The sequence below is a fragment of the Pocillopora verrucosa genome, chromosome 9, assembly GCF_036669915.1.
Source record: "Pocillopora verrucosa isolate sample1 chromosome 9, ASM3666991v2, whole genome shotgun sequence".
Classification (NCBI taxonomy): domain Eukaryota; kingdom Metazoa; phylum Cnidaria; class Anthozoa; order Scleractinia; family Pocilloporidae; genus Pocillopora; species Pocillopora verrucosa.
Window position 1 is genome coordinate 17,912,705 of NC_089320.1, and position 23,122 is coordinate 17,935,826.

The 23,122-nt window shown below is 37.2% G+C and overlaps 1 protein-coding gene across 1 annotated transcript; it reads right to left on the minus strand.

The window, feature by feature from the left end:
- Window positions 1-407: 407 nt before the first annotated feature.
- Window positions 408-17,802, minus strand: LOC131793593 (WD repeat-containing protein 3). The gene is made up of 35 exons (XM_059111017.2): window positions 17,594-17,802; window positions 16,504-16,580; window positions 16,098-16,160; window positions 15,354-15,423; window positions 14,733-14,782; window positions 14,395-14,463; window positions 13,605-13,683; window positions 12,657-12,854; window positions 12,152-12,256; window positions 11,190-11,275; window positions 11,061-11,091; window positions 10,785-10,870; window positions 10,417-10,459; window positions 10,147-10,259; window positions 9,181-9,252; window positions 8,785-8,878; window positions 8,487-8,588; window positions 8,238-8,323; window positions 7,699-7,767; window positions 7,085-7,157; window positions 6,673-6,729; window positions 6,313-6,413; window positions 5,597-5,612; window positions 5,178-5,273; window positions 4,765-4,818; window positions 4,432-4,512; window positions 4,287-4,337; window positions 3,820-3,885; window positions 3,266-3,346; window positions 3,047-3,088; window positions 2,328-2,371; window positions 1,876-1,954; window positions 1,559-1,608; window positions 1,262-1,355; window positions 408-602 (listed from the first exon to the last, which is right to left on the minus strand). The coding sequence occupies exons 1-35, from the start codon at window positions 17,777-17,779 to the stop codon at window positions 456-458; spliced, it is 2,811 nt and encodes a 936-aa protein (XP_058967000.2). The 5' UTR covers window positions 17,780-17,802; the 3' UTR covers window positions 408-455.
- Between the last annotated feature and the right edge of the window lie 5,320 nt (window positions 17,803-23,122).

Genomic DNA, 23,122 nt, shown 5'->3' on the forward strand with positions numbered 1-23,122 from the left:
TGGAGAGTCGAAAGTTATCTCAGCTGCCATGTGAAATGCTTGCGACTCTATCATGATTGTATTTAGTCTTGCATTAGTTGATGATTGTTGGAGAGGGTGGCGCGAGTTTTTAAGACAAGTCACCAAGTAAGGTTAAGAAAAACCAGTGCCAGCTGAGGTAACTTTCGACTCTCTCTTCCTCACGTTAAAGTAACCAATTTTTGTAACGAAGTCTTTCAAACTGAATAAAGCGGAAAGTTTCTAAAGAAATTGTTATGCTGCGTCGGTGAGGGAGAGTATAACAGGGGAATTTGGTATCATAAGCTGAGTTGATAACGTAAATTAGCCACAGTAATGAATTTAAAAGGTGATGTTTCGAGCGTTAACCCTTCCTCAGAGCGATGACGATAACGCAGTTCCAGTTCCAGTTCATTTCAAAAGTATTCTTTTAATATTTGAAAAGCAACATGATACAGTTATTTCACAACTTGTAAGAAGGTCGATTTCTGTTTCTTCCGAATCTTCTTCACCTTTTCTGTCGCGTCGGCAAAAAATGTCTCTTCTCTGGCTTCCATTTCGTTTTGAATGAAACGCAGACCAGCCAAGTTAAAACCAATGGTGTCCTATAGGAAAACAATTAAAATAATGTTTGCCTTTAGAACTACGATGTAGGCCAGGTTGGTGCAAGCCGTTACAGCACCGTGATGGGCGTTTTGACCATCTGGCCTCTAGTGCTCGCAATCGGTATCTTACAATAAGCCTCGAGATTCAATGTTGTGATGCAAGGCCCAGGAATTGAAACAAAGGTCGTTTAGGTCAATGAGGTTCTTTATTTCAGGGCCCTGGGGGAAGGAGAAATCACAACCTATGTTTAATTTTATTCCAGATGAGTTGAGTTCTCGCTGTAAATTAGTATGGCAGTAATAACCTCAAATTGGTTTTAGCGACCTAATAGTAAATGATTACACATGTACCCCGCAAAGCTCGCGAAATTTTACGAGTGACGACGATGACCCAGTTATTTCAAACTTAAGGTGGCGCAACATGGTTTTGTCACCATCTCTCAACATGTTGTGACCGACCATATTTCTGTCTAAAGGTTACTATTGCGTCATCCTCGATTATAGCTTTAAGTGGTGACCACTCAAATCCGAGCGCGCTGAGCCCCTTTATTCCTTACTGAATGCATTCTCAAAGACAACACTGGTTTTTTTTTTTTTTGCATAGTTCTACGTTCTTCTGTGAGTAGAGAATTCACGGTGCAGTCCCTTTACGAACTTACCCTCAGACCATGAACTCGTGATTTAGCATGCTGCCGAAGGGAATCAATCACCGGCACAAGAACCTTGTTTGCTACGATCTGGCTATGGTGAATCCTGAGAAAGGAATAGTTCGTCAGTTATCACTTGAACATCATTGAAAATAAGAAAAGACAGTGAAACATTGGACAAAGCGCCACCCGGCGATTGCGGAATCTCCAAATCCAATTTACAGTACGATTAATGGGCTAACAACAATCTTTCGCCATGTCTTAGATCCTGGCGCTTTGCTCTACGAGACAGAAAAAGCATTAACTTACCTCAAAAGAAATGAGAGGCATCTACAGGAAAGCTCGACCTCCCAGCCGCGCTGGATTTGAAAGAGAACAACAACATACATACTCGGTTGAAAGTTTCTTGATGTTGATGGAAATACAGAATGAATTAAATTTAAGCTAAAAACAGTACCAGGGATCCCCCCCTCCCCCCAACTTTAGGGAAACTGTAAATACCGTTAGATACATTGTTCCAGGTCAAGTGATCGCGAATTACACTGAACTTTCTCAACACCGGTCGCGCTCACTGGTGCTGCTAAGCAATAAATCACAACCATTGCAAATACTGTTACTCTGTTTACCTGGAGCCAGTGGTTAAGCAAAGTCAACATATCAGTGGCAACACTGAACGGTAGGACTATCAGAGACTCTTCCAATTCACTGCAAAACCACCAAACAAAAACAAATCAACAAACCGATGATAAAATGTCTCATCTCGACAAGATAAAAATCTCGGAAACCCACCCGTTTTCAACCACTCGCCAACTCGGTGTTATTACACCAAAGTTTTGGACCTGTTTCAAAAAGTCTTTTAACTCTTTTGTTCCTGTTTAATTGAGCTTTCATTCAATCAGTGCACTATGAAACATGAAATTGGATTATTTAACAGACTTTGAACACACAGCGGTGTCCGATGACCAATAAAACGATTAGTTTTTTTCCGATCTGAGGACAAAAACATTTTAACCGTAAGATAGTACTAGAGAGTTTATAATCTTTGTATCCAAGGCTTGGTTTACAAATAGTTACATACCTTGAACGGATCTTCTTCACGACCTCCAGAACATAACGAGCAGGCTGGAGAGAAATTAAGAATAACGGAGGCTTCATAAACGGCAGTAGGAAAACTGGCAACTCCTTTATAAGCTGTCCTTCACGAGTACTGGTTTGAAAACTGTACACTGCAAATCGTTATTCCTTAAGCCTTTACACCCTAACATCAGTTTTCATATTCTCCATACTGTTCTCTAAACATTTCCTAAGGTGCTGACAAGGAGAATTTGTTTAACAGTCAAGATCTTCTTGTTGGTGATCATTTCCTTTATTCTCATGACCTTACTGTGTGATTCGGGGATGATACTGTAAGGAGAAATTAGATGCTAGGCACTCTCAAGGGTCACAAGGTTAAGCCCTGCCTCGGACCCAGGTGTGCTAAACTCTCCGAGGAAAAAGGGCGCGCAAGGAAGGAAGGGAATTTGCAAAATTTCTTTTTTCTTCTCACAGTCCCTTGGGCTGTATGTGCTTTGGTTCCAATCTCTTAACAGACTTTTCGCAGAAAACTTGGGGTTCTCGTTCCCATGGGTCTCGTACACAGAGACCCTAACAACGAGCATGACAACAAGTTACCTCAAGTTTTAAGCCTGATATCCAAATCATGGGCCCATCGCGCCAATCATCCCACATAATGTTCAAGCGATCGGGACCATCTAAGATTAAGGTACGTTTTTAAACACATGTAATGGAACTCCTTACCGTAATATTTCCATGCGCAATTAGAATTGGGTTGGTAGACACCTGCAAAATGTAAAAAAGGATCGCTCTTACTATTTTTTTTACGGTTGACTAACAATGTATAAATTAAATCGAAAAAAAGTAGTAATATCGCTAAAAATTGTTACTGTAGCTCTCTTTTTCACCAAGAGTCCTATCTGTCTATAGAGCAGTAAAACGCCGTAGAAATAAAATGTTTACCTGTTCACGACCACCGCCTTGTTCTTTCATTTTAGCTGTTTCTTCATTATAGAGATCAATAGCCTCCATTAGTCTTTCCGCCTACGAACAAAAAATAAAATTTACCACGTTTTGTTTCTAGTATAGAATGCGCCTGCAACCGGCAGATGATTTTGCAACAAAAAAGTGACAAGAATTTGTTTCACAATCAAGAATTTCTTAAGTTGGAGATAATTTTCTTTATTCATGCCCCTCATGTTTGATTCAGGGTATTACAGTAAGGAGGGTTTAGATGCTAGTCACTTTTAGGGGTAAAATGGTCAACACCAGAACTCATTCGAAGCCTCGTTTAAATTAGCTGGCAGCTTGACTTCGCCATTGTGGCGGATTTTCACTTGCAAATCTTGCTTCCTTCATTCAAAAAAATTTGACTACCTGCGTCATTTTTCAAGCACTGGGTTCAGATTTTATCCTGTCTTGAAATGCGTTTCTCTGTAGATGGTTTCTTTAACAAATAAAGCTCTTTGACAGAATTCTCTCCAGTCAAGTGATAACGTTTAAGTAGAATATCTCACCGCCTTCACAGTCTCTAATGTCTTTTTTCCAGCCTTGACGGCTTCTCCGTCTACCTCTCCGGGAATCTGAGACAAAAAAAGCCTTGATGAAGGTAACGCAATAGAATACTGAGGAAAGTATACCCGATTTTAACATTACCAGGTTAATTCTGCTCATTATTCGTTGATAAATTTAAACTACCAAGCATGAAATTTTGTATCAATGAAAGTTGAAGTCTGAGCGGAGAGGCTGGGAGAAGGGGTGTTCGCATCGCAGACGTAACTTGAAAAACCAAATTAAACATTTTCCCTGTTCGCACCGAGCTGGCTGGCAACTAGGAATGCGCAAGGGAAGAAAGTAAGGTTAAAAACAGACAGACTTTCGTGTCATTCCTCTAATTTCCGGTGGTCTTTTACACTTCGCAATCGTTATTCTTAGGTGTCATAGTGTTGGCGAAACGTTTGAGGAGCAGTTACTTAAAACGTACCACTCTCTCAGTGTTCTGCACAAGACTTTCTTCGTATTCTTTCTCTCTCTCCTGAAAAAAAAGATCAAACAAGTGAATAGATGTAAATTGATGTATACCAGTTGCTGAGGAAACAAAGCTGTGAAACATCAACAATATGCCGAACCTGTTCTCGTTCCTCTTCTATAAACAATGGTTCATCCGTTCTCTCCCACAGCCGAAGGGATCTGTCGTGAGAACCTGTTGCCTGAAGGACAAAAAAATTTTAACAGAAAATTATCACACGCTTTTATACTTTGTTAACACCAAATTACCTGCTATACTCTCCCACCGATGCAGCACCACAGTTTCTTTAGAAATTTACCTCCTTTATTACACAGATTAGTCTTAAAATAGATAGAAGAGGGCGGAGGAGCACAACTGCGCAATGAACACTGGGATCATAACACTCTCATCAAGTGTAATAAGACAATCGGAGACAATCCATTTTGTTACTCACCACATAATCGCCGTCTGGACTCACAGCCACGCACCAGACTTCCGCATGATGGCCCTATGGTAAAGTAAACACACATCTTTCAGGACATTTTCAACAACTGCTTCCCATGTATTCACGTTTTAGCCGTTCCCAGGCAATCCAATTGCCGTCTAAGCGTCCCACATAACACGACCGTACCGTCAGTAATACATGTGTACGAACGTAACAGAGAGAAAATGTTAACTTTCTTCGGCGAATTTCCGCTGAAAATGGTAAAACTGAATTCAAAATGTATTAACATTATAGAGAGCTGACGAGAACTAAAAATACCGACATCGCGGGAAAACGTGATTAAACGCGTTTGGTTAAAAGGGTAGCACAAGTTTTCTAAACCAATCAACGAGCAAAGGATCTCCAGAAATCATTGTCATTACCTGAAGAGTTGTAATGTGTTCAAACTTATCAGCGTCCCAGTATTTCAAAGTCTTGTCCTTACTGACTGAGAAAAAATAATGAGTCTTGGGGACGAACTGTTGAAAAATTAAAAGACAAACACGATAAATAAACTGCTCTAATTTTCTTAATTGCAAGTTGCCTACTGAACTGATTAAAAGCTACAAAATGATCACAAACTCGCCTGTCAACGCAGCGTATCATTTTTGGTGGAAACAAAGAAACTTGTTTTATTGAAGTAGAAACTAAAACCTCACTTTCGTGGTAAGCACTGGTAACAATACAAGGCGTAGTATTAGCTCTTTATTTCGAACGCGACCAGTGGTTGATACACATGTTCACTGAATTAGAGCTATCGCTTAGCAAATCACTAGAGTTGAGGAAAAGTCTGTCAACGTACCTGTAAACCCATGATACTGAAAAAAAGAAAAAAAGAAAAAAATACAAGTGAGTTGAGGTAAACGATAAAACCTAACATTATGACAAGTAAGACTTTTTCAAGAGGTACTTGTGACTTATGAAAAAAGAGGAACAAAACGGTCTACAAAAGAGCCTAGTGACTCAACGGCGGAGCTCATTACCGAACAGTTTCTACCATCGCTAGTTACCCAGCATCCTGTAAAGTCTATCTCACAGTTCGCTGGTACCCATTCATACTCCCACCCTGGAGAGAGACACTATGAGTGCACGTCGTCTTGCCCAAGAACATGATTAAAAGACCTGGCGCGGTTAAGACCCGCAAAAATTTGATCCAGAGTCCAGCAAGCTAACCACAAGGGTAGAGCACTTCAGATTCAGGCGGAATGAAAAACGATAAGCTTACAATAACCCAATTTCCAACTGCGCATTCAAAGAAATCTAACATTGCTTTGTTTTTACTTTAGATCATTCTATGATTCGTCAAAATAAGAAGCTCCACTTTCTCAACCAATCAGATTTTAAACTTCGACCAATCGCGACTAATTCACTCGCGTTTTCCCGCGCTTTAGTCTTTTTGAGTTTCCACTGGTTGCTAGTGATATTTTTTCTGTACTCTGATTGGCCGTTGAAATTACTTTAATTCAGGTTTTCGGCACTAAATCGAAATGCGCTGCAGTCAACAACAAGCAAACAAACCTGTCATCATGTCCAAATATGGACTTGTGACAATCTCCATAATCCAACCCCCAAATCTTAATATTCTTATCGGCTGATCCTGTGATGATTAAATTGCTATCCTGTTCATAAGAGGAAATAGATAATAAAATTACTTTTATTTGTTAACCTTAATAAACAAACTGAAGGACGAGAAAACAAACGCGTTCAGGTCGTGTCGGACGAGGGCGTGGGTACTGATTACTATCAAAGGTAACACGCACTTTGTAAACCACTCACTGTCTAAAGCAAAGCACAACCAATGCCAGACCGGATGACTTTCGATAATCAATCAAAGACTGTTCTAATAACCGTTTCAGGAGCAAGAATATGGATACTTACTGATGAAATGTCCAAAGCCATAACTGGGAGTTTGTGTCCATACAAAGATAAAAAGAACTGAAAAGGAAAAATAGGAAGGAGTTTTCTAAAATGTAATCTAGACGGTCTGCTATAAATGAAACATGATTTTTGTGGACAAAAAAGGGAAAATTCTATCATCATTTTTTAAATTCCACAATCCACCATGTTTGATAGATCGAGACTCCATCAATTGTTTGGTTTTTGAAAGAGAAACAGATCTGATGCCAGAAGGAGTTCATAATCTTAGTTCGTCGATAAAAAAGAAACAAGAAATCTTTAATTTCTGTTTTAGATTGAAATTTTTGCTCGTAAAATTGTAAAAATTAGTTAATTTCGTCGCCTTTCAAACATGTAAGTAGTACTTTTACAAAAAAGAATCAACACAACAAACCTTTAAAGTATCAGCAAAAAACACTTTAACTGTACAATCTAGAAGACTCACAGCCAGCAATCTTTGATTAGGACTATTGAAGAAGATAAAAAAAGCGTTGTGTTGATTGTTTGCACCATATTGTATTTAAATATTTCTCACTTTCTCTTCGATACTTAGGACTTTATGTACTAGATAAAAAAATAAAGAAAAAAAAAGACAAAAAATTCAGATACCTTGTAATGCACAGGACTTACATGTATGGCTATCACCACCTCTCCTCAAAGCATGGCATTTCATTGTTATTACTGAACTACAATTGTATTATACCTTTATTTCATGCAAACTATGAAATATGAACTTTGTTTTAATCAAAGGGAGGCCCTAAAAACAACGCCTTTTTAAACTCCGCCGAGGCGGAAATTTCACAAATTGGACCTTTTGGCAACCAAACTGTTCCATATGGTGATTGAAACAAAACTTTTATTGCCACTTGGCACTCAAATGTAAAAGTTAATTTGCGACCAAATGTAAGTCTGTCACTTAAGCAAACTCACTTGTTTGGTCAGTAACCTGTCGGTGAACAATAAAAACAACCAAACAAACTCTGGCAGCCTCATGCAAAAGGGACATACCTGTATTTGACACATAACACCTCCTCCTTCATTTTCAAGGTCTGCACATGAGTGATGCTCAATCTTTTACTATTGATTCAACAGAAGGAATTAGTTTACTAATAAATATCCTTTCAATGATTAAATTAAATTTATCGAAAAATTTATGTAAAAAAATGTGTCAACTTTAGTTGAGATGTTTAGGTTAAGTCATTTCAATAAATTATATGAAATTTCCAAATTTTAAAACTTAAAATCTGCATTCAATAAATACACAATGTAGGTACACATCCATTCCAGCCTAAGGATAATAAAATAATCCTTCTCCTCTAACAAGTCCACAACAAAGAAGTCTGGTCAATTTCAGACTAGAACACTCACAAACAAATAAACATCTTTGTAAAAAAAGCAAACAAGTCATAAAGTTTGAGAATAAACAACATCGCAACCCCATAAAAAAAGTTCTATTACAAAGGTATTCCTGTCTGTGATCAACAGAACAAGTCTTGTAACTATACAATGGCACATAGCGACAAACACTTCAAGTTTGTTCTCCTCACCTGACTTGAGAGTGCTCAGCATCTGATACAAGTTCAAATTCCCAAAACTTTACTGTAGAGTCTCCACTACCAGATGCAAAACCACGCTGACAAAATAAATTATAAAATAATCAAGATTAATTCTTGGTCTTAGTTAGGCTAACTGTGTGCAGTAGAAATTTGATGTCTCTACATAATCAAGATCAATTCATAGCTGTGCTTTAATAATGTGACAACTTCTGGCTTATTACTTATTACTTGCTTACAAACCTTGTCAGGAGATAAAGATAAGCCCCACACTGGACCATCATGAGCATCCACAGACTCCAGTAATTGACCAGATGATATGTCATAGATCTCTAGCTTCCCTGCCTGCAAAAAAAAAAAAAAAAAGGAAAAAAGTTTTCTAAGTGATTTTTTTAAACTTATTTTAACCATCTTGTGTATGTTTTGCCACCTAGCTTTTCCTGTCATAAATATTCCCAAGCAGCTGGAGCATAAGAGTTTCTGTAAAACTTTTTTTTCTAGAAAATAAATACATTTTTTTCTTTTCAAACAGTTGCAGTACCTTAGTTCCTATAATGGCGTGCTTGTCTCCTGGCACAAACAATGAGCATAGTGCATACCCTGTGGATACTGTTCTTATTGGCTGACAAGATGATCTGCAATCAAAAATATACAACAGAATTGCCAAATAAAAAAAATTGTTTGTTTTTTGACAAAGGTATTACATAATATTATTCACTTAAATCAGTTTATGATAAAATAAATTACTGTAAATCTCATCATAAATTAGCTTTGAGAAAAAGGAGATTACATCTCAAAGGCAAAGTTAAAACCAAGTTAAAAGTTTTCCTTGTAAACAAGGAATGGATTATACAGGCACTTTTCCCTTTTCCACCATGACAGAAGTTTCTTTGAGACGACATTTTTTTCTATCAGAAAAAAAAAACAGACATTTTACCTGTTCCAAACTTTAATTGACTCTTGAGAGCCTGACAAAAGGCAGGAACCATCAGCATTGAAACAGAGAGTTCTAAGTGGGAAAAAATAAACTAAGTTATTTGCCATCATTCCTTTTTTCAAATTGCAAGATGTTCAAAATGTAAAAGATCAATAGCACTCTCTTTAGAGTACTACAGGTTTTTCAATAAATATCCAGGGAGAATATGATTGACAACAATAATGTTTTGAATGTTTTGCCAATCATTATCATTTCAAAAGCAATACTTCAGGTAAAGTGTCTCCATCCCAGACCATCACATCAAAATCCCACCAAAAGTACACCTGTAAATGGTGTATTTGATAATTCAAATTGGCCACCATTAACCCTTTAACTCCCAGCAGTGATCAATAAGCAACTTCTCCCAATAATATCCTTACATTATCCAGCAAACAAGTAATGAGAATACTCAAGCTTATCTGGAAGTTGTCATATTGATCTAACACCAAATTCTCATAAATAATTTACAAGGAATTGTGTAGCAGCTAGAGGGGAGAATTAACAGTCAAATCTTGGGTGTTAAAGGGTTAAGAGTTTAAAGCTGACATTTCAAGTGTTAGCCCTTCATCAGAGAGATTGGGGGAATTGTGGGTTATGTGTGTGTTTATATGCAGAAAATAGACCTATGCTATTGGTAGGAATGTGATGTATTTGTTTGTTTCTCTATCTTCTTCTTTTAGCTAAAAACTTTCCTTGCACAGTGCAATGGTCTGATCATCACAGGTATAATGTTGAAAAAGACATGAAAAGTTAAGTGTAAAAAAATTGATTTATTCTTTAACATCTGCACCCTGTAGGACCAATTAGCCAATACCACCAGCTACACTGTGGGCTATGAAGCCAAATGTCTGAAGCAGAGCAAAATTTAGTGGCACCTTTGTGTGCTAAGTAATACCATCCTGATATTGGAAACACAGTGATACTAACCTGATATCTGATCTGTGACCAGGAAGTGTGACTGATGATACACAAGAGGATTCCACTGGTTTCACAGTAACTGAATGCAACTGGATTGTATTATTTTGAAGCAATAATATGATCTGCAAGGGAATCAAAACAAAACCGACAGATGATAAATGGGCCTTGTGATAAACAAACTGCAAGATTATGTACAGTAGCGCTGTATGTAGCTTACATTTAAAATTGAAATCTTCCAAATAGTTACAAAATATGAAATGAGAACTAAAACAGAAATACCTTTAAATCATTGGCATTTTCATCATGAAACAAGTCAAAGGATCTGTAATAACAAGTCAGTAGCAAATACATGTATCAAGTTGAGATGGTATTGATATACAAGGAAAATCTAGGATTTTGATTGGCTTAGCCACCATGGTGTAGTAGCCATAATAACATGGCTGTTCCTAGCTTCAGGTTACTTGGAAATGCATATCTCTTTGGCTATCAACCACTTCACTTCCAAAGCATGCTTGTAATTCCATGATAATGAACAAATAATCAAGAAATCTTGTCAACCTTGAAAATTCTCCTCAGTAAATGGAAAAAAATACACTTGATTCTTGTACAAATTGACATACATGTTAGAGTAAAATACATTCTCTTACTTGATCTTTGAACGAAGTTTTAGAGAATGTATTCTTTGAAGTTCATCCTCCACTGTTCTTGTGACTTCAATGTCTGCTTCTGATTTCTAGAGGAGATTAAGTATCAAAACAAATCTGTTAGAAATATTAAAGACTAATAAGATTAGTGTAGATAACTAAAAGGTATCACATTACAGTGCATACCAAACATTTTTCATTGTGTTATATACTTTTTGTATCACTTACAGAAAATGCAAAGAAGCTCTGACCTAACTGGTGCTTGAACAATTCACTAACCTGGTCCTCATTTTCTTTTCTTGCTTTCTTTCTAAATGAAGAAAAAAAGAAACAAATTTGTTTTTAACACCTTAAATAAAAGTTAAAATCAAAAGAGGGCAACAAAATAATCTCATTTTTTTAACAGACCTTTGTCTCTTAAGTTTCTTTTGTAGGTGTTTCTGTATTTCTTCATCATTTAACGTTTTAAACAATTCCAACTGTGAATCATTGCCCTTTAAAAAAACCAAACAATGTTTTTCTGTTAGTAGTGAAACAGAGCAGCTAAGTTTCCTTTTTGATACCTTCCAATTAAGAAAGAAATCATTAGTTTCAAAATACTTGCACGACAAAGGAAAGATCCAAGTCTTTCATGGCAATTTGAACATCACGGTGCAGTCATTAAAAGAGAGCATAACACTATCAGATGGATATATCATTATCCAGTAGGGAAGTGTTCATCAATTCATCCAGTAGGTAGCATTATCTACCCTTGAAACAACCTGGCCCAGGCCTTCAGCAGTCTGACACTTTACCACTGAGCCACCAAGAACTCCATGGTGACTTAGGCCATACACTAGGTTCCTATTTGACAAGCATCCTGCTTACTGCAAGGATCAACATCAGGGCGTGAAATTAATTTTTTTTTCTGATAGCCACTTGGCTCCTAAATTTTTCAAAGTGGTAGCCAATTCAAAAAAAGTTGGTCACCATTTTTAAAGACAAATAAAACCTTTTTTAACGCTGTTAGCGTTCTAGATAGACCCTCCAAAATTAAGTTAGGAAAAAGATCTTTAACGTGCTATAAATTGGACACTAGGATGTCCATTTTAATTCACTTTATCTCTAAGTAAGGTTATGATGAAGCATTCTAGATGCTAATTTGGCGACTAATTTTCAGGATTTGGTTGCCAAAGTGAAAAATTTAGTTGCATTGGCACCTGTATTCACACCCTGAACATACATGTATGTTGAACATACCATGTGCATAGATGGAGAAAGAACATTTTTTAGTAAATTTCAATGCTCATATCTTTGCAAAATTTAGGATAAACTTTGAACCTACAATCAAATGTCAGTGAGCAAATTTAGCAGGTATATTTTGCACTTACAAGGCACCCAAGGAATGTTTGTGTTGAGTCAGACATAATTGACACCACTCTTTCATGGCTATGACGGAAAATTGAGCCAATCAGTGTACAAGAAAGCTGAGTTCCCTGGCAGGAGAAAAAAACTTATTAGTATAGCTATTTTAAACAAAGCAGAACATCAGTGAAAAGTGTAGCTGACAGGTGTGGAATTTCATAAATTGTTTTCTAGTTAAAAAGTGTCATAACACCACAAGTCATCCATGCTTTCTTCAAAAACAAAAAAAATCTTAATTCTTGAAAAACCACATGAATAGGCAGAACTCAAACTTAAACTTATCAGTCAGATGTTGTTATCATGATTTAACAGTGAATTCTTGTAACTAAATTACAAGGAAATGAGTAACAGCTAGATGGGAGAGCTACAATCAGATCTTGGGAGTTAAAAGGTTAAGATATTTGATAACTAGATCTTTAAACTGAGTTGTTTCCTAAAAATCCTTTTTCATTCATTGTTGTAGGAAATTACCTCAGTTTGTTTCTCATCTGATTCTTCATCTAATCCTGCCTCTTCAGCATTTCTTTTACCTCTGTTCTTCTTATTACTTTCACTCAGCTGCTCTGTGTCACTCTCACTGTTGCTGTTAATTTTCCAGACTCTAAGTTCACTGTCTGCACACCCAGTTATTAATCTTGTTTCATCATGGGCAACTGTGAAACCCCATACCTACAAGTAGAAGACAACCATGCAACTCTAAATATCTAATCACTATAAAAAGTATCCTCACAGTTTGGAATGGTTCAAAGGGTTTTAAAATAAATGGAAAATTTCTCTTAGATCTGACTTCTAACAAACAGAACATATATTTCAATGTTCCACAAACAGGATTTGATTAAGTGAATGAGTGCCAAACTGACAGAAGACAAGTACAAACAGAAAAATAGATGGACAGACAGAAAGATGGACTGACTGACTGACAGACAGATGGATAGACCATCAGGCTGCCTGACTGGATGACTTTCAGCTGGCAGAGGACTGTCAGACAGAAAGACAGACAAGCCAATGGATTGACTCAATGACTGACAGGAGACAGACAGACAGACAGGTCAACAGACAGAAAGGTAGACAAACAGGAAGGTGGACAGGCAGACAGACCAACAGATGGACAGACAGACTAACTGACAGACAGACAGATGGGTAGACTGACAAGGTGCCTGACTGGATGACTTCCAAGCTGGCAGGACTGTCAGACAGAAAGACAGACAAGCCGATGGATTGACTCAATGATTGTCAGGAGGCAGACAGACAGGTGGACAGACAGACTGACTAACAGACAGACAGATGGGTAAACTGACAGGCTGCCTGACTGGATGACTTGAATGATGGAGTTCATGGAAAAATGAAAAAACATTCAAATTACATTGTGAATAACCTCTTACCACTTAATTCAGAAATATTCAGACTAATATTACTCACCTCACTCCGGTGACCAACGAGTGTAAGAAAACAGTGCTGTGTGTCAAGATCCCAAAACTTTACAAAACTATCTTTAGAACTAACAAAAGTAAAACAAGAGAATCAATCTATTTATAATAACTAACCACTTATATAGAGAAGAAACAATTTAAACAAGTTCTGTTGTGAAAGTTATTGAAAATAGTATAATTTTAATATAAATGAAGGATGCCAAAGAGTTGTGGTGTTGTAATTGTAAATTCACCCATTCACTCTGACCAGGGTTGCATTTTCTTAGCTCAAGGGGTGCACACTGCTTATTTTCTCCCAGGAGGATATACTGTCTAGAAAATCTGGATAGGGGCCTGAAAAGGGCTCACATCCCCTCAAGAAAGAGAAACTGGTTCAGAAATACAACTGGTGGCTTCAGCCCATGGAGACAAAGATGCGCTCTATGGGTTTGTGTGCAAACTTTATGCTCCCCAAGGATATCGCAAACCTGAACCACCCACTTGAGAGGAAAGGTTCAGATGAGACAAATCACTTAATTCAAGTCATCAAAATTGGGCATAAACAACAACAAAGGGTTACCACTTGAAATGTCAACTTTTAAACTCTTTACAGTGGCCAATTTACATTATTAACTCGGTTGATGATGCTAAATTACCCTTATACTCTCCCACCAACCCAATACCACAGTTTCTTCAGAGACTTACCTCCTTTATTTGCAAACTTTATTATCTACTTCTTTTGACTCTAGTGATGATCTATTGTTTTATGAAATGTAACCTTCAATGAACTGTTGACTTACCTTGTTATCAGAACATTCTGACTTTTCATGAAATAACATTCTGTTATTAGTCCTTTGTGTCCCTTGAAACTGATAATGAACAAGAAAAAATTAGCATCAGTAACCAAAAATGACAGACAGTTAGGTATCATTCATGATATTCTAAGATCTATATTAACAAAAATCTAACAAAATTGTATTAATTTGGTTCTCACTTCATTTCACTGAATTTACAGAATAATTCAATCTGTTCCAAAAGCTTTCATCACTTATCTGTACCAGTTTAGATTTCACTCAAAGGCTCAATCAAAACCAAACTGTAAAATCAGCATTAATGACATCTGTAATGAAATCTTTACCGGTAAAGACCAGCTTCATTGACAGTATCCCAAACTATGACATCTGTGTCCTGCATACACAAGAGAAAAATAACAATTTAAAAAAAACATTGGTGTACCAGTAAGAGCAAAATTTATGCAGGGTAACTTAAGAGCCAACTCCTATGCCCAACCTCTGAGTTACAGACTGAGGAATCTATAATAAGTGAGGCCTTCCCTTGGCTCACATGTGACACTTGTTGTGGTGGGTGATGCTAGGTGTAAAAAATCTAATTAAAAAGAAAGAGGTTATAGTTTATACTGCATAGAAATGTGTATATTAAACTCGTCAAATGAATCACAACAATTGGTTAAAATAAAAGGTCTAAAACTTCTTAAAACTCCAAACAAAAGGGTAACAAATTTAAGTGGATGAAATAAATGAAAACCAACCATTCCTGATATATCAAATTAATCCTTTACACCTTATTATCATTACGCATTTCCTCTGTACACTGTTCTCTATACAAGGTGCTAACAAGGAGAATTTGTTTAACAATCAAGAGCTTCTTTAGTTGGTGATCATTTCCTTAATTTTCATGACCTTATTGCGTAAGTCACAACTGATATTGTAAGGAGAAAGACACAGTAGATACAATTTACCCTTGATCCTGAGACGAGTCTTCCTCCTGCATCATCAAACTTCAGTGCAGACACAGCTGACTTGTGACCACTGTTTTTTTAGGAAAAAGGACCAATTGATCACTTAACTTCTAGAATTGATAAAAATGTAACTTCTCCCTAAAACATCCATGCATTATCCAGCAAACAGGTAATGAGGAAACTCAAACTTATTGGGCAGAAGTTGTTATCTTGATCTACAGTTGTATAACACCAAGTTCTCAAAACTAATTCACAAGGAAATGATTAGCAGCTAGACAGGAGAATTAACAATCAGATTTTGGGAGCAAATTGGTTAAAGACTAATATGGAAACTGTTAGAAACAATGTTGTCCTGTACATATACAGTTGATGATAAAGAATGACAGTTCACTTGAGGATAGGCTTGAAAATATTTTCAGCCTCTTTTGTATGAGTACAAATAATTGATATTTACTTCCAAGTTCAATCCACTGGTCAACTGCATTCAATATAAAATTTAAACTTCTATAAGCAACCAACTGAATTGATATGTTAGACCTGTCTCAGTCTCTTGTGGGAAGTGGGTGAGCAATTCTCAAAATCATGACTCCAGTCTTGGAAAAATTTTCAGAGTTTGGAAAGATTCCCCCTCAAAAAGTTTGCTACTCAAGAGAAAGGATGATTGTATCAAATGGAATTCTATACTAAAAACTTCCCCGCATGAGAGATTTCCTTTATCATCAACAATTGCTGAGTTATTGTTACCTAAATGTTACTTGACAAGTATTATCTTGTAACTTCCACAGCCTGACTGATCCATCTTCATAGCTGTGAATTCGGAAGTTGAAATTCAATGATAGTAACACATTTTTGTGAAGAGCAATGTGTATAGAAATTGTCATCAGTTTAACCCTTGAAACCCTAACATCAGTAAAGGTATTCTCCATACTGTTCTCTATACATTTCTTGAGGTGCAGACAAGGAGAACCTGTGTAACAATCAACAGCTTCTTTTGCTGCTGATAATTTTCTTTATTCTCGTGACCTTACTGCATGATTCAAGGGTGATATTGTGAGGAGAACTTAGATGCTAGTCACTCGTAAGGGCTAAAAGGTTAATACTTATATCTACAGTTCTATGCCAGATATTATTAATAAGGAGTATCTCTTACCCAACAGCTAAAACTTGTTGATCAGGACTAACTTGAAGAGCTGTGACTTCATGTTTGTCCCCAGCAAGCACAGAAACCTTGACGGTGATATGTAAATCATTATTACACTTATATTAAGAAGAAACAGTGTCCTAAGGGTTGGTGAGCTATACTTCACGTCAAGAGGTCCGGGTTCAAGACCTTGCCAGGTCAATGTCTGGTGTTCTTAGAAAAAACACTCTTTACTCTTAGCTTACATTAAGAAATATCAATCATGGTGTGAAGAAAATACAGTATGTTTCAACTTTGCTTAAATCAAGGTTTCACGCATTACATATACTGTAGCCCTTCTTCAAAGCCTAATGCTCCACAGAACAGCTTTTGAATCTCTATGCATTGGCCAACTCACATTATTCAGTTCACAAAACAAAGATATAGTAATACCCCCACTGTTGCTACACCACAGTTTCTTATAAAATAAGAAACTTACGCCATTAATAATTACAGGAAAAGTCTAAAGAGAAGAAAAGAGGTCTTCACCACTGAGCTAGTTTTAGTTGCTTTATAATTATGAAATGAGAGAAGGTGTAATAAACCCCCGCAGCACTCCCTCTAGCTCCTACCCAGGTTACCATCCCAGCACAAATTAACATGATGTGTACTCCAGAGTGGCGATAGGTAAATGCTGCCTGTGTCGTGATCAGGAACACAGCACAATAGCAACAGCCAATGGTTAAGTGTCGTTAAACTGGTTCATTGTCATCAAGGGCTTTTTAAAAATGCTGATATTTCTACTTTTAGCACTTTTAGCTGGATTAAAACAGACCCCTGAAATGCGCATGATTTCCAGTGTGGAAAAGAAATCAAAATTGTAATTTTTTGAGTGAAATCACTCAGTGGAAATGTGCTTGTAGTCCTCGGAGTGTCCCAAATATTACAGTTTTCACTCTAAGTTACAGAATTCGAAGAGTGAAGAGTTTAATCATAAACACCGCAACACACACTCCGAAAGTTCTCTAATATATAATCTAGGTACTTAATCACTTTTTCCTCTGATTGATATAACATAAAATGTACCCTACCACCCAAATAAAGATAAACTCGCTGTTACCTTTTCTCCTCGTCTAACATCCCAAATTATAACGTTCTCCAACGCCGGACAAACCGCGTATAGAGCGATCTGCTTTCTTGTCGTGTTAATTCTTCTCTTAATAAACACAACTTTCGCTTTCAAGCTGGAAACAACGCCAAAACAGGCAGATTGTACATATCTGAGGTAGGCTTTCGTTAGAACCATTTTGTTTTCAATCGTTCACTACACGTGAGCTGGTAAGGTTAAATATGTTGTGTAAGACTACACATACTTTCCAGGAAAACTTAGGAGCCACCCCTTCTTTACTCAGTTTCGCTCGGCGACTAAGGCTACATGCCCCCTAACTACATAGCAAAAAGGAGTGATGGAGAACCGCTCGAAAACTACCTTCAAAGCTCTATTGAGTCCTCCCTAATCTATCATGCACCCATATCCAATGAAACCATCTAGAAATTCAAATGACCGTCCCAAATCAGACGGAATCTTCCGAATTAGACCAATCGGACGTCTTATTCAAGAAGCTTTGACGTGATATTTTCACTTTTTCGCTATCCAATTTCTGTGGTGTTCCTTACAAAAAATTTTAATCAATAAAGATTGAAGAGATCGGAAAATTTATTTCATTTCCGAGTCAGTCATTTGGAATCGTGGACACATCTTGCCATGTTAATTAATTCAGTAGTCCTCAGAACTAATAGACCACGATGGCTAAAAAAGATAACTGCGCAGAACGACGGAAAAAAAGAAGATGAAAACGATGATGATAATAAGAAAAAATTGAAATAAAGTAAGAAAACTTTTAGACACAAACTATCTGTGTTCAACCTCTGTTACTTACGGGCGACCGTGACGATTTGAATTGCCATGCAACTGTCACTCAACATGCATAAGTCAGCTATGGAAAATTGTAAAAAGATAAAAAAATAACTAATAACGACAATTTTAATAATAACGTAAAAAGAGAGAAATATTATATCTAATTTCGAAAAAAATCCAATGAAAAAAAGCAACCGACGCCAACCAAAACCATATTAGAAAAAATATCACAGTGGCTTAAAGAGAGAACTGCCCAGAAAAAAAAGGAAAAAGGAGGTAAAGATGACAATAATAATATGAAAAAAAGACAAATACAGGAAAAACAAAAAGCAAATTCCACGGGGAGGAGTTACTCGGCCCCCAAGCCAGTTTGAGAGTTACTCCTTGTCCGCCAGCTCCAAATCATACTCGGGGAGAAGTTATTCGGCCCCCAAGCCAGATTAAGAATAACTCCTATAGCGTGATTCGAACCCGCGACCTCGATGACCTCACTTGCACTCGTTGCGCGCCCACGATTACTAGTCGACCATCTGGAATATGCATCATTAATTGATATCAATTGTCGGTATGGAGAGTTTTCAAATACCGGGTTGGGGGGGAGGGTGAGGAACTTTGTCTGACTGAGAATGCAATCGAGCGTTTCCGGTCAAGAATAAAGGAAATGAAGCATACAAAGAACTGGTCGATAAGCGGATATAAACGAGGAATGTTAGCATAATGGCGGACGGCCTCATTTGCAGGGGCTCGTCAAACGAAACGATTTGGAAACTTTTTAAAGAAGCTATCGAGAGTGTGCATTAGCACAATGTTACGCGCCAAGTATCCAACATTTTGCAACTTTCCTATACATTCATTTCTGTTACTTTGTGGTCACTTTTCACCAGACGAGGCATTTATAGAACTTCATTCGTTAGTTTAAGCAACAGAGACTTGTAATGTTGGCCGCTGTGCTGAGACTTGCAAAAAACATTTTACATCTCCTTTTCGCTCATGAAACAAAGCATCTAAAAAATATTCATTTTGACACAAAAATTAGATCTCTTTCAAAGAGGCATAGATATGCATTATTCCAAAGCACACACTTTCATAAGTTTCACTAAATTCCGGTCATGCTAAAACGCAGACTTCAAACTGCAGACCGTGCAGACTGGGGAATTATTTGTTACTTAACCTTCAATCCGGTACACGTATGATTTTATATATATTTTCATTTATCATTCTCGCTTACTTTGAGGAGCTTCCATATCTTAATAGCACACGTATCTCTAGAGTACTCACTTAATATCAGGTAAAACATAATTTGGAAATCATTTTCGGGGACCCTAAAAAGAAATTATATATTTCCACAAGATATCTGTCTGTTTTTTGGTCGGTATAAAGAAGGAAACTATTTCCCAGGATGAGACGAACAGGTCATGTGATAACGTTTCTTTCTTAGGTCTGACAAATGGACGTAAGGTACATTTGTTCCTGACCCCTCCCCACTTTGTCTTTCAGATTAAATAAAACCCTTTTTATTTCCTGGTATGGTTCGATTTAAGCTTGCAGCACTTTCTTTACTGTAAAGTTATTTGGGCTGTCTTGTGTAGATCCTACATGGTAATTATTTGCTTCGTCCACACAGTCCATTCCTTATCTCTAAACCAGTCTCACTGTCCAAATAAAAATAAAGAAAGAGTTAACACAAGTATGTCCACGTAAAATTAAGTCATGTGGTGTCCGAAAAATGGAAACCGTTCCAACGTTACCAAAAGAGTAAGAAAAAGATACTCACACCTTAATCATATGCAAATCTGAGGCTTTTTTTTCTGCTCAGCAAACGTTGTAAAGTCAACGTTAGAATTTTGTCTACTACCACTGGAAATTACAACATCGAATAAAGTACAACCGAGCTGTCAAAGAAAATGATCACCGAAACTCTTCTCTCAAATCTTATCGAGGTTATTCTCCTGCTATTTCGAAATTAAATCTATTTCCCCTCGAGCATTAAAAACATAACCCATGCTATTTCTAATTGTCTTCAACTATACCAATATACATACATTTCTTCTACTTTCTCGTACGCTCAGTAAACTATAGAAAATTGTAAAATAATAGTAAAAAACAAGTAAAGGATAACTATAATAATAACGTAAAAAGAGAGAAAATATTATATCTAATTTCGAAAAAAATCAAATGAAAAAAAGCAACCGACACCAACCAAAACTGTATTAGAAAAAAAATCACAGTGGCCCAAAAACATAACTGCTCAGAAAAAAAAGGAAATAGGAAGATAAAAATGACAATAATAATATGAAAAAAAGGACAAGACAGCAAAAACAAAAAGCAAATTCCACGGGGAGGAGTTACTCGGCCCCCAAGCCAGTTTGAGAGTTACTCCTTATCCGCCAGCTCCAAATCATACTCGGGGAGAAGTTATTCGGCCCCCAAGCCAGATTAAGAATAACTCCTATAGCGTGATTCGAACCCGCGACCTCGATGACCTCTCCTGCACTCGTTGCGCGCCCACGATTACCAGTCGACCATCTGGAATATCCAAATTATAACAGTATAAATAGTCGGTGTGGAGAGTTTTTAAATACGGGTTTGGGGGGGGGGGGGGAGGGTGAGGAACTTTGTCTGACTGAGGGTGCATTGGAGCGTTTCCGGTCAAGAATAAAGGAAATGAGTCAAACAAAGAACAGACCGATAAACAGATATAAACGAGGAATATTAGCATATGTCCTAATGGCGGACGGCCTTATTTGCTGGTGCTATTCAAACGCAACGATTCGGAAACTTTTAAAGAAGCTACCAAGAGTGCGCATTGGCGCAATGTTTCACGCCAGGTATCATGCATTTTTACATCTGAGGACACACTTATTATACACAAATATCTTTTACTTTATGTTCACTTTCACTAGACCCAACATTTAGATAACTTAATTTGTTAGATTAATCAACAGGGACTTGTACTGTTAGCTGCTGTGCTGATAGTTTCCTTCTTAATCATTGGCTGAAGGAAATGGTCTGAAAGAAGCGGAAATTAGCGCTGAAACCGACTTGCCAATCAGTACACGAGATTCAGAGAGAAATCAGTTGTATAATGAACAAGACAAAGTGACCGTCAAGGTCTGGTCTTCAGCGAGTGAAGATGAAGAAACGAAAATGAAAGATTGTAAAAATGAATCAATACAGTGCGTTACAAGCCTAAGAATGTAGGCTTACGTAACATAGCTTCCGGGGTAAATGACAAGCTGAGGACTGATAATCCGTGGAGAGTTCAGTTGACTGGTCATCAGTACAAAGCTCTTCATTCATTTGGATCACTTGGAAAAGGACGGGAAGAATTTAAAAGACCGTGCAGCACAGCAGTAAGTGGAAGAACTGGGAACATTCCCATAGCCGATTTTAATAAATAGCGAGTTCAGTTATTTGATCTGAGTGGAAGTATCTGAGCTCGCTACAAATGGCCTCGCTCTTAGAGAATAGGACAGCCAACATCAGTAGCATTCGCAACGTCTGGTGACGTCACTAAGTCATTCATGAAGAGTCTAGATAAACAAAGAAAATGTTTCTGTTTATTGAAAGTGGCCTCTTTATTCAACACTTCAGGCTGTACCTGGTAAATCCATGGAGTGTGTCTACGTGTGTCACTAATCCTTCACTCTCAACTCCCAAAATCTGATTGTTAATTCTTCTCTCCAGCTGTTACACATTTCCTTGTAAATAAGTTACGAGGACTCAAAATTGATCAAAATAACAACTTCTACCCGACAAGTTTGAGTACAGATTCTCACTACCTGTTTTCTGGATAATGTGTGCATATTATAAGGAGAAGTTAAATGTTCATCACTTCTGGGAGTTAAAAGGTTAAGTACGAGGTAACTCTTCCCGCAACGCAAGAAAAAGGTTACCAATCACAAAAAATAATACATGTATCCAACTCCAAGAGTGCCTCTCGAGAGACTGAGTCATAAAGAAAAGAAAAAACCCGCAGCGAACGCCCGTTGAGGTCAAAGTATTGGCCAAAATAGGAATGTCTCCGACCTTCTTAAAAGATTACATGCGCAAATTTGAGACGCATCATTGTAAATTAAACAATACTCCGCGACGATTGTAACGAAAACGTCCACCGACCAATACAAACAAGGCATTATCAACCATATGCGATTTTTTCTATTGGAATCACTACTTAAACAACAAGAGTTAATCAATGATTGTTTTATTGGCGGTATTTAAAATTGTATCCAAGCAGAGCTAATAAGCTGAACATGCTTGCCATCACACGGTGTGAAGTATGTTACTGAAGAATTAAACTAGAATAGTACTTGTGTGACTTTTCTTGATCCACGAGTTATTCGAGATAATACTACGTCGTCGGGGCTATCTGGAGGTGGAGCGTGCTAGTGCCTTGGAAACTGTTGTGCTACCATCCACTCTGACATCGACAAGTTACCTCCTTGTAAAGTTTTCATTGTATAAACGGTAGAGATATTAAAATGTATATCACACGTGATCCCTCTAAAAAAAAAACATTTGAGACAAAAAGAAATTAAAAACGATCAAGGTAGAAGGAATTTTGATCTGTAAGCGCAAGTAATCGTCCAGTCTTTTCTTCGCCTTCAATTCAAAAGATTTGAGTCCAATCTTTTCGTCACAATCGTATCTTCACAATTGTACAAATAATATTACAATAATAAATAAATAATTCCACACATTTCCAGCAAGGTTAAGGCGAAGAGTTCGTTT

Coding starts and splice junctions, on each gene's coding strand:
- LOC131793593 (XM_059111017.2), bottom strand. CDS start 17,779: ATGGTTCTAACGAAAGCCTACCTCAGATATGTACAATCTGCCTGTTTT. Junction 8,589..8,784: donor ACGCCATTATAGGAACTAAG/GTACTGCAACTG, acceptor TTTTTTTTGCAG/GCAGGGAAGCTAGAGATCTA. Junction 6,414..6,672: donor TGGCTTTGGACATTTCATCA/GTAAGTATCCAT, acceptor TCTTATGAACAG/GATAGCAATTTAATCATCAC.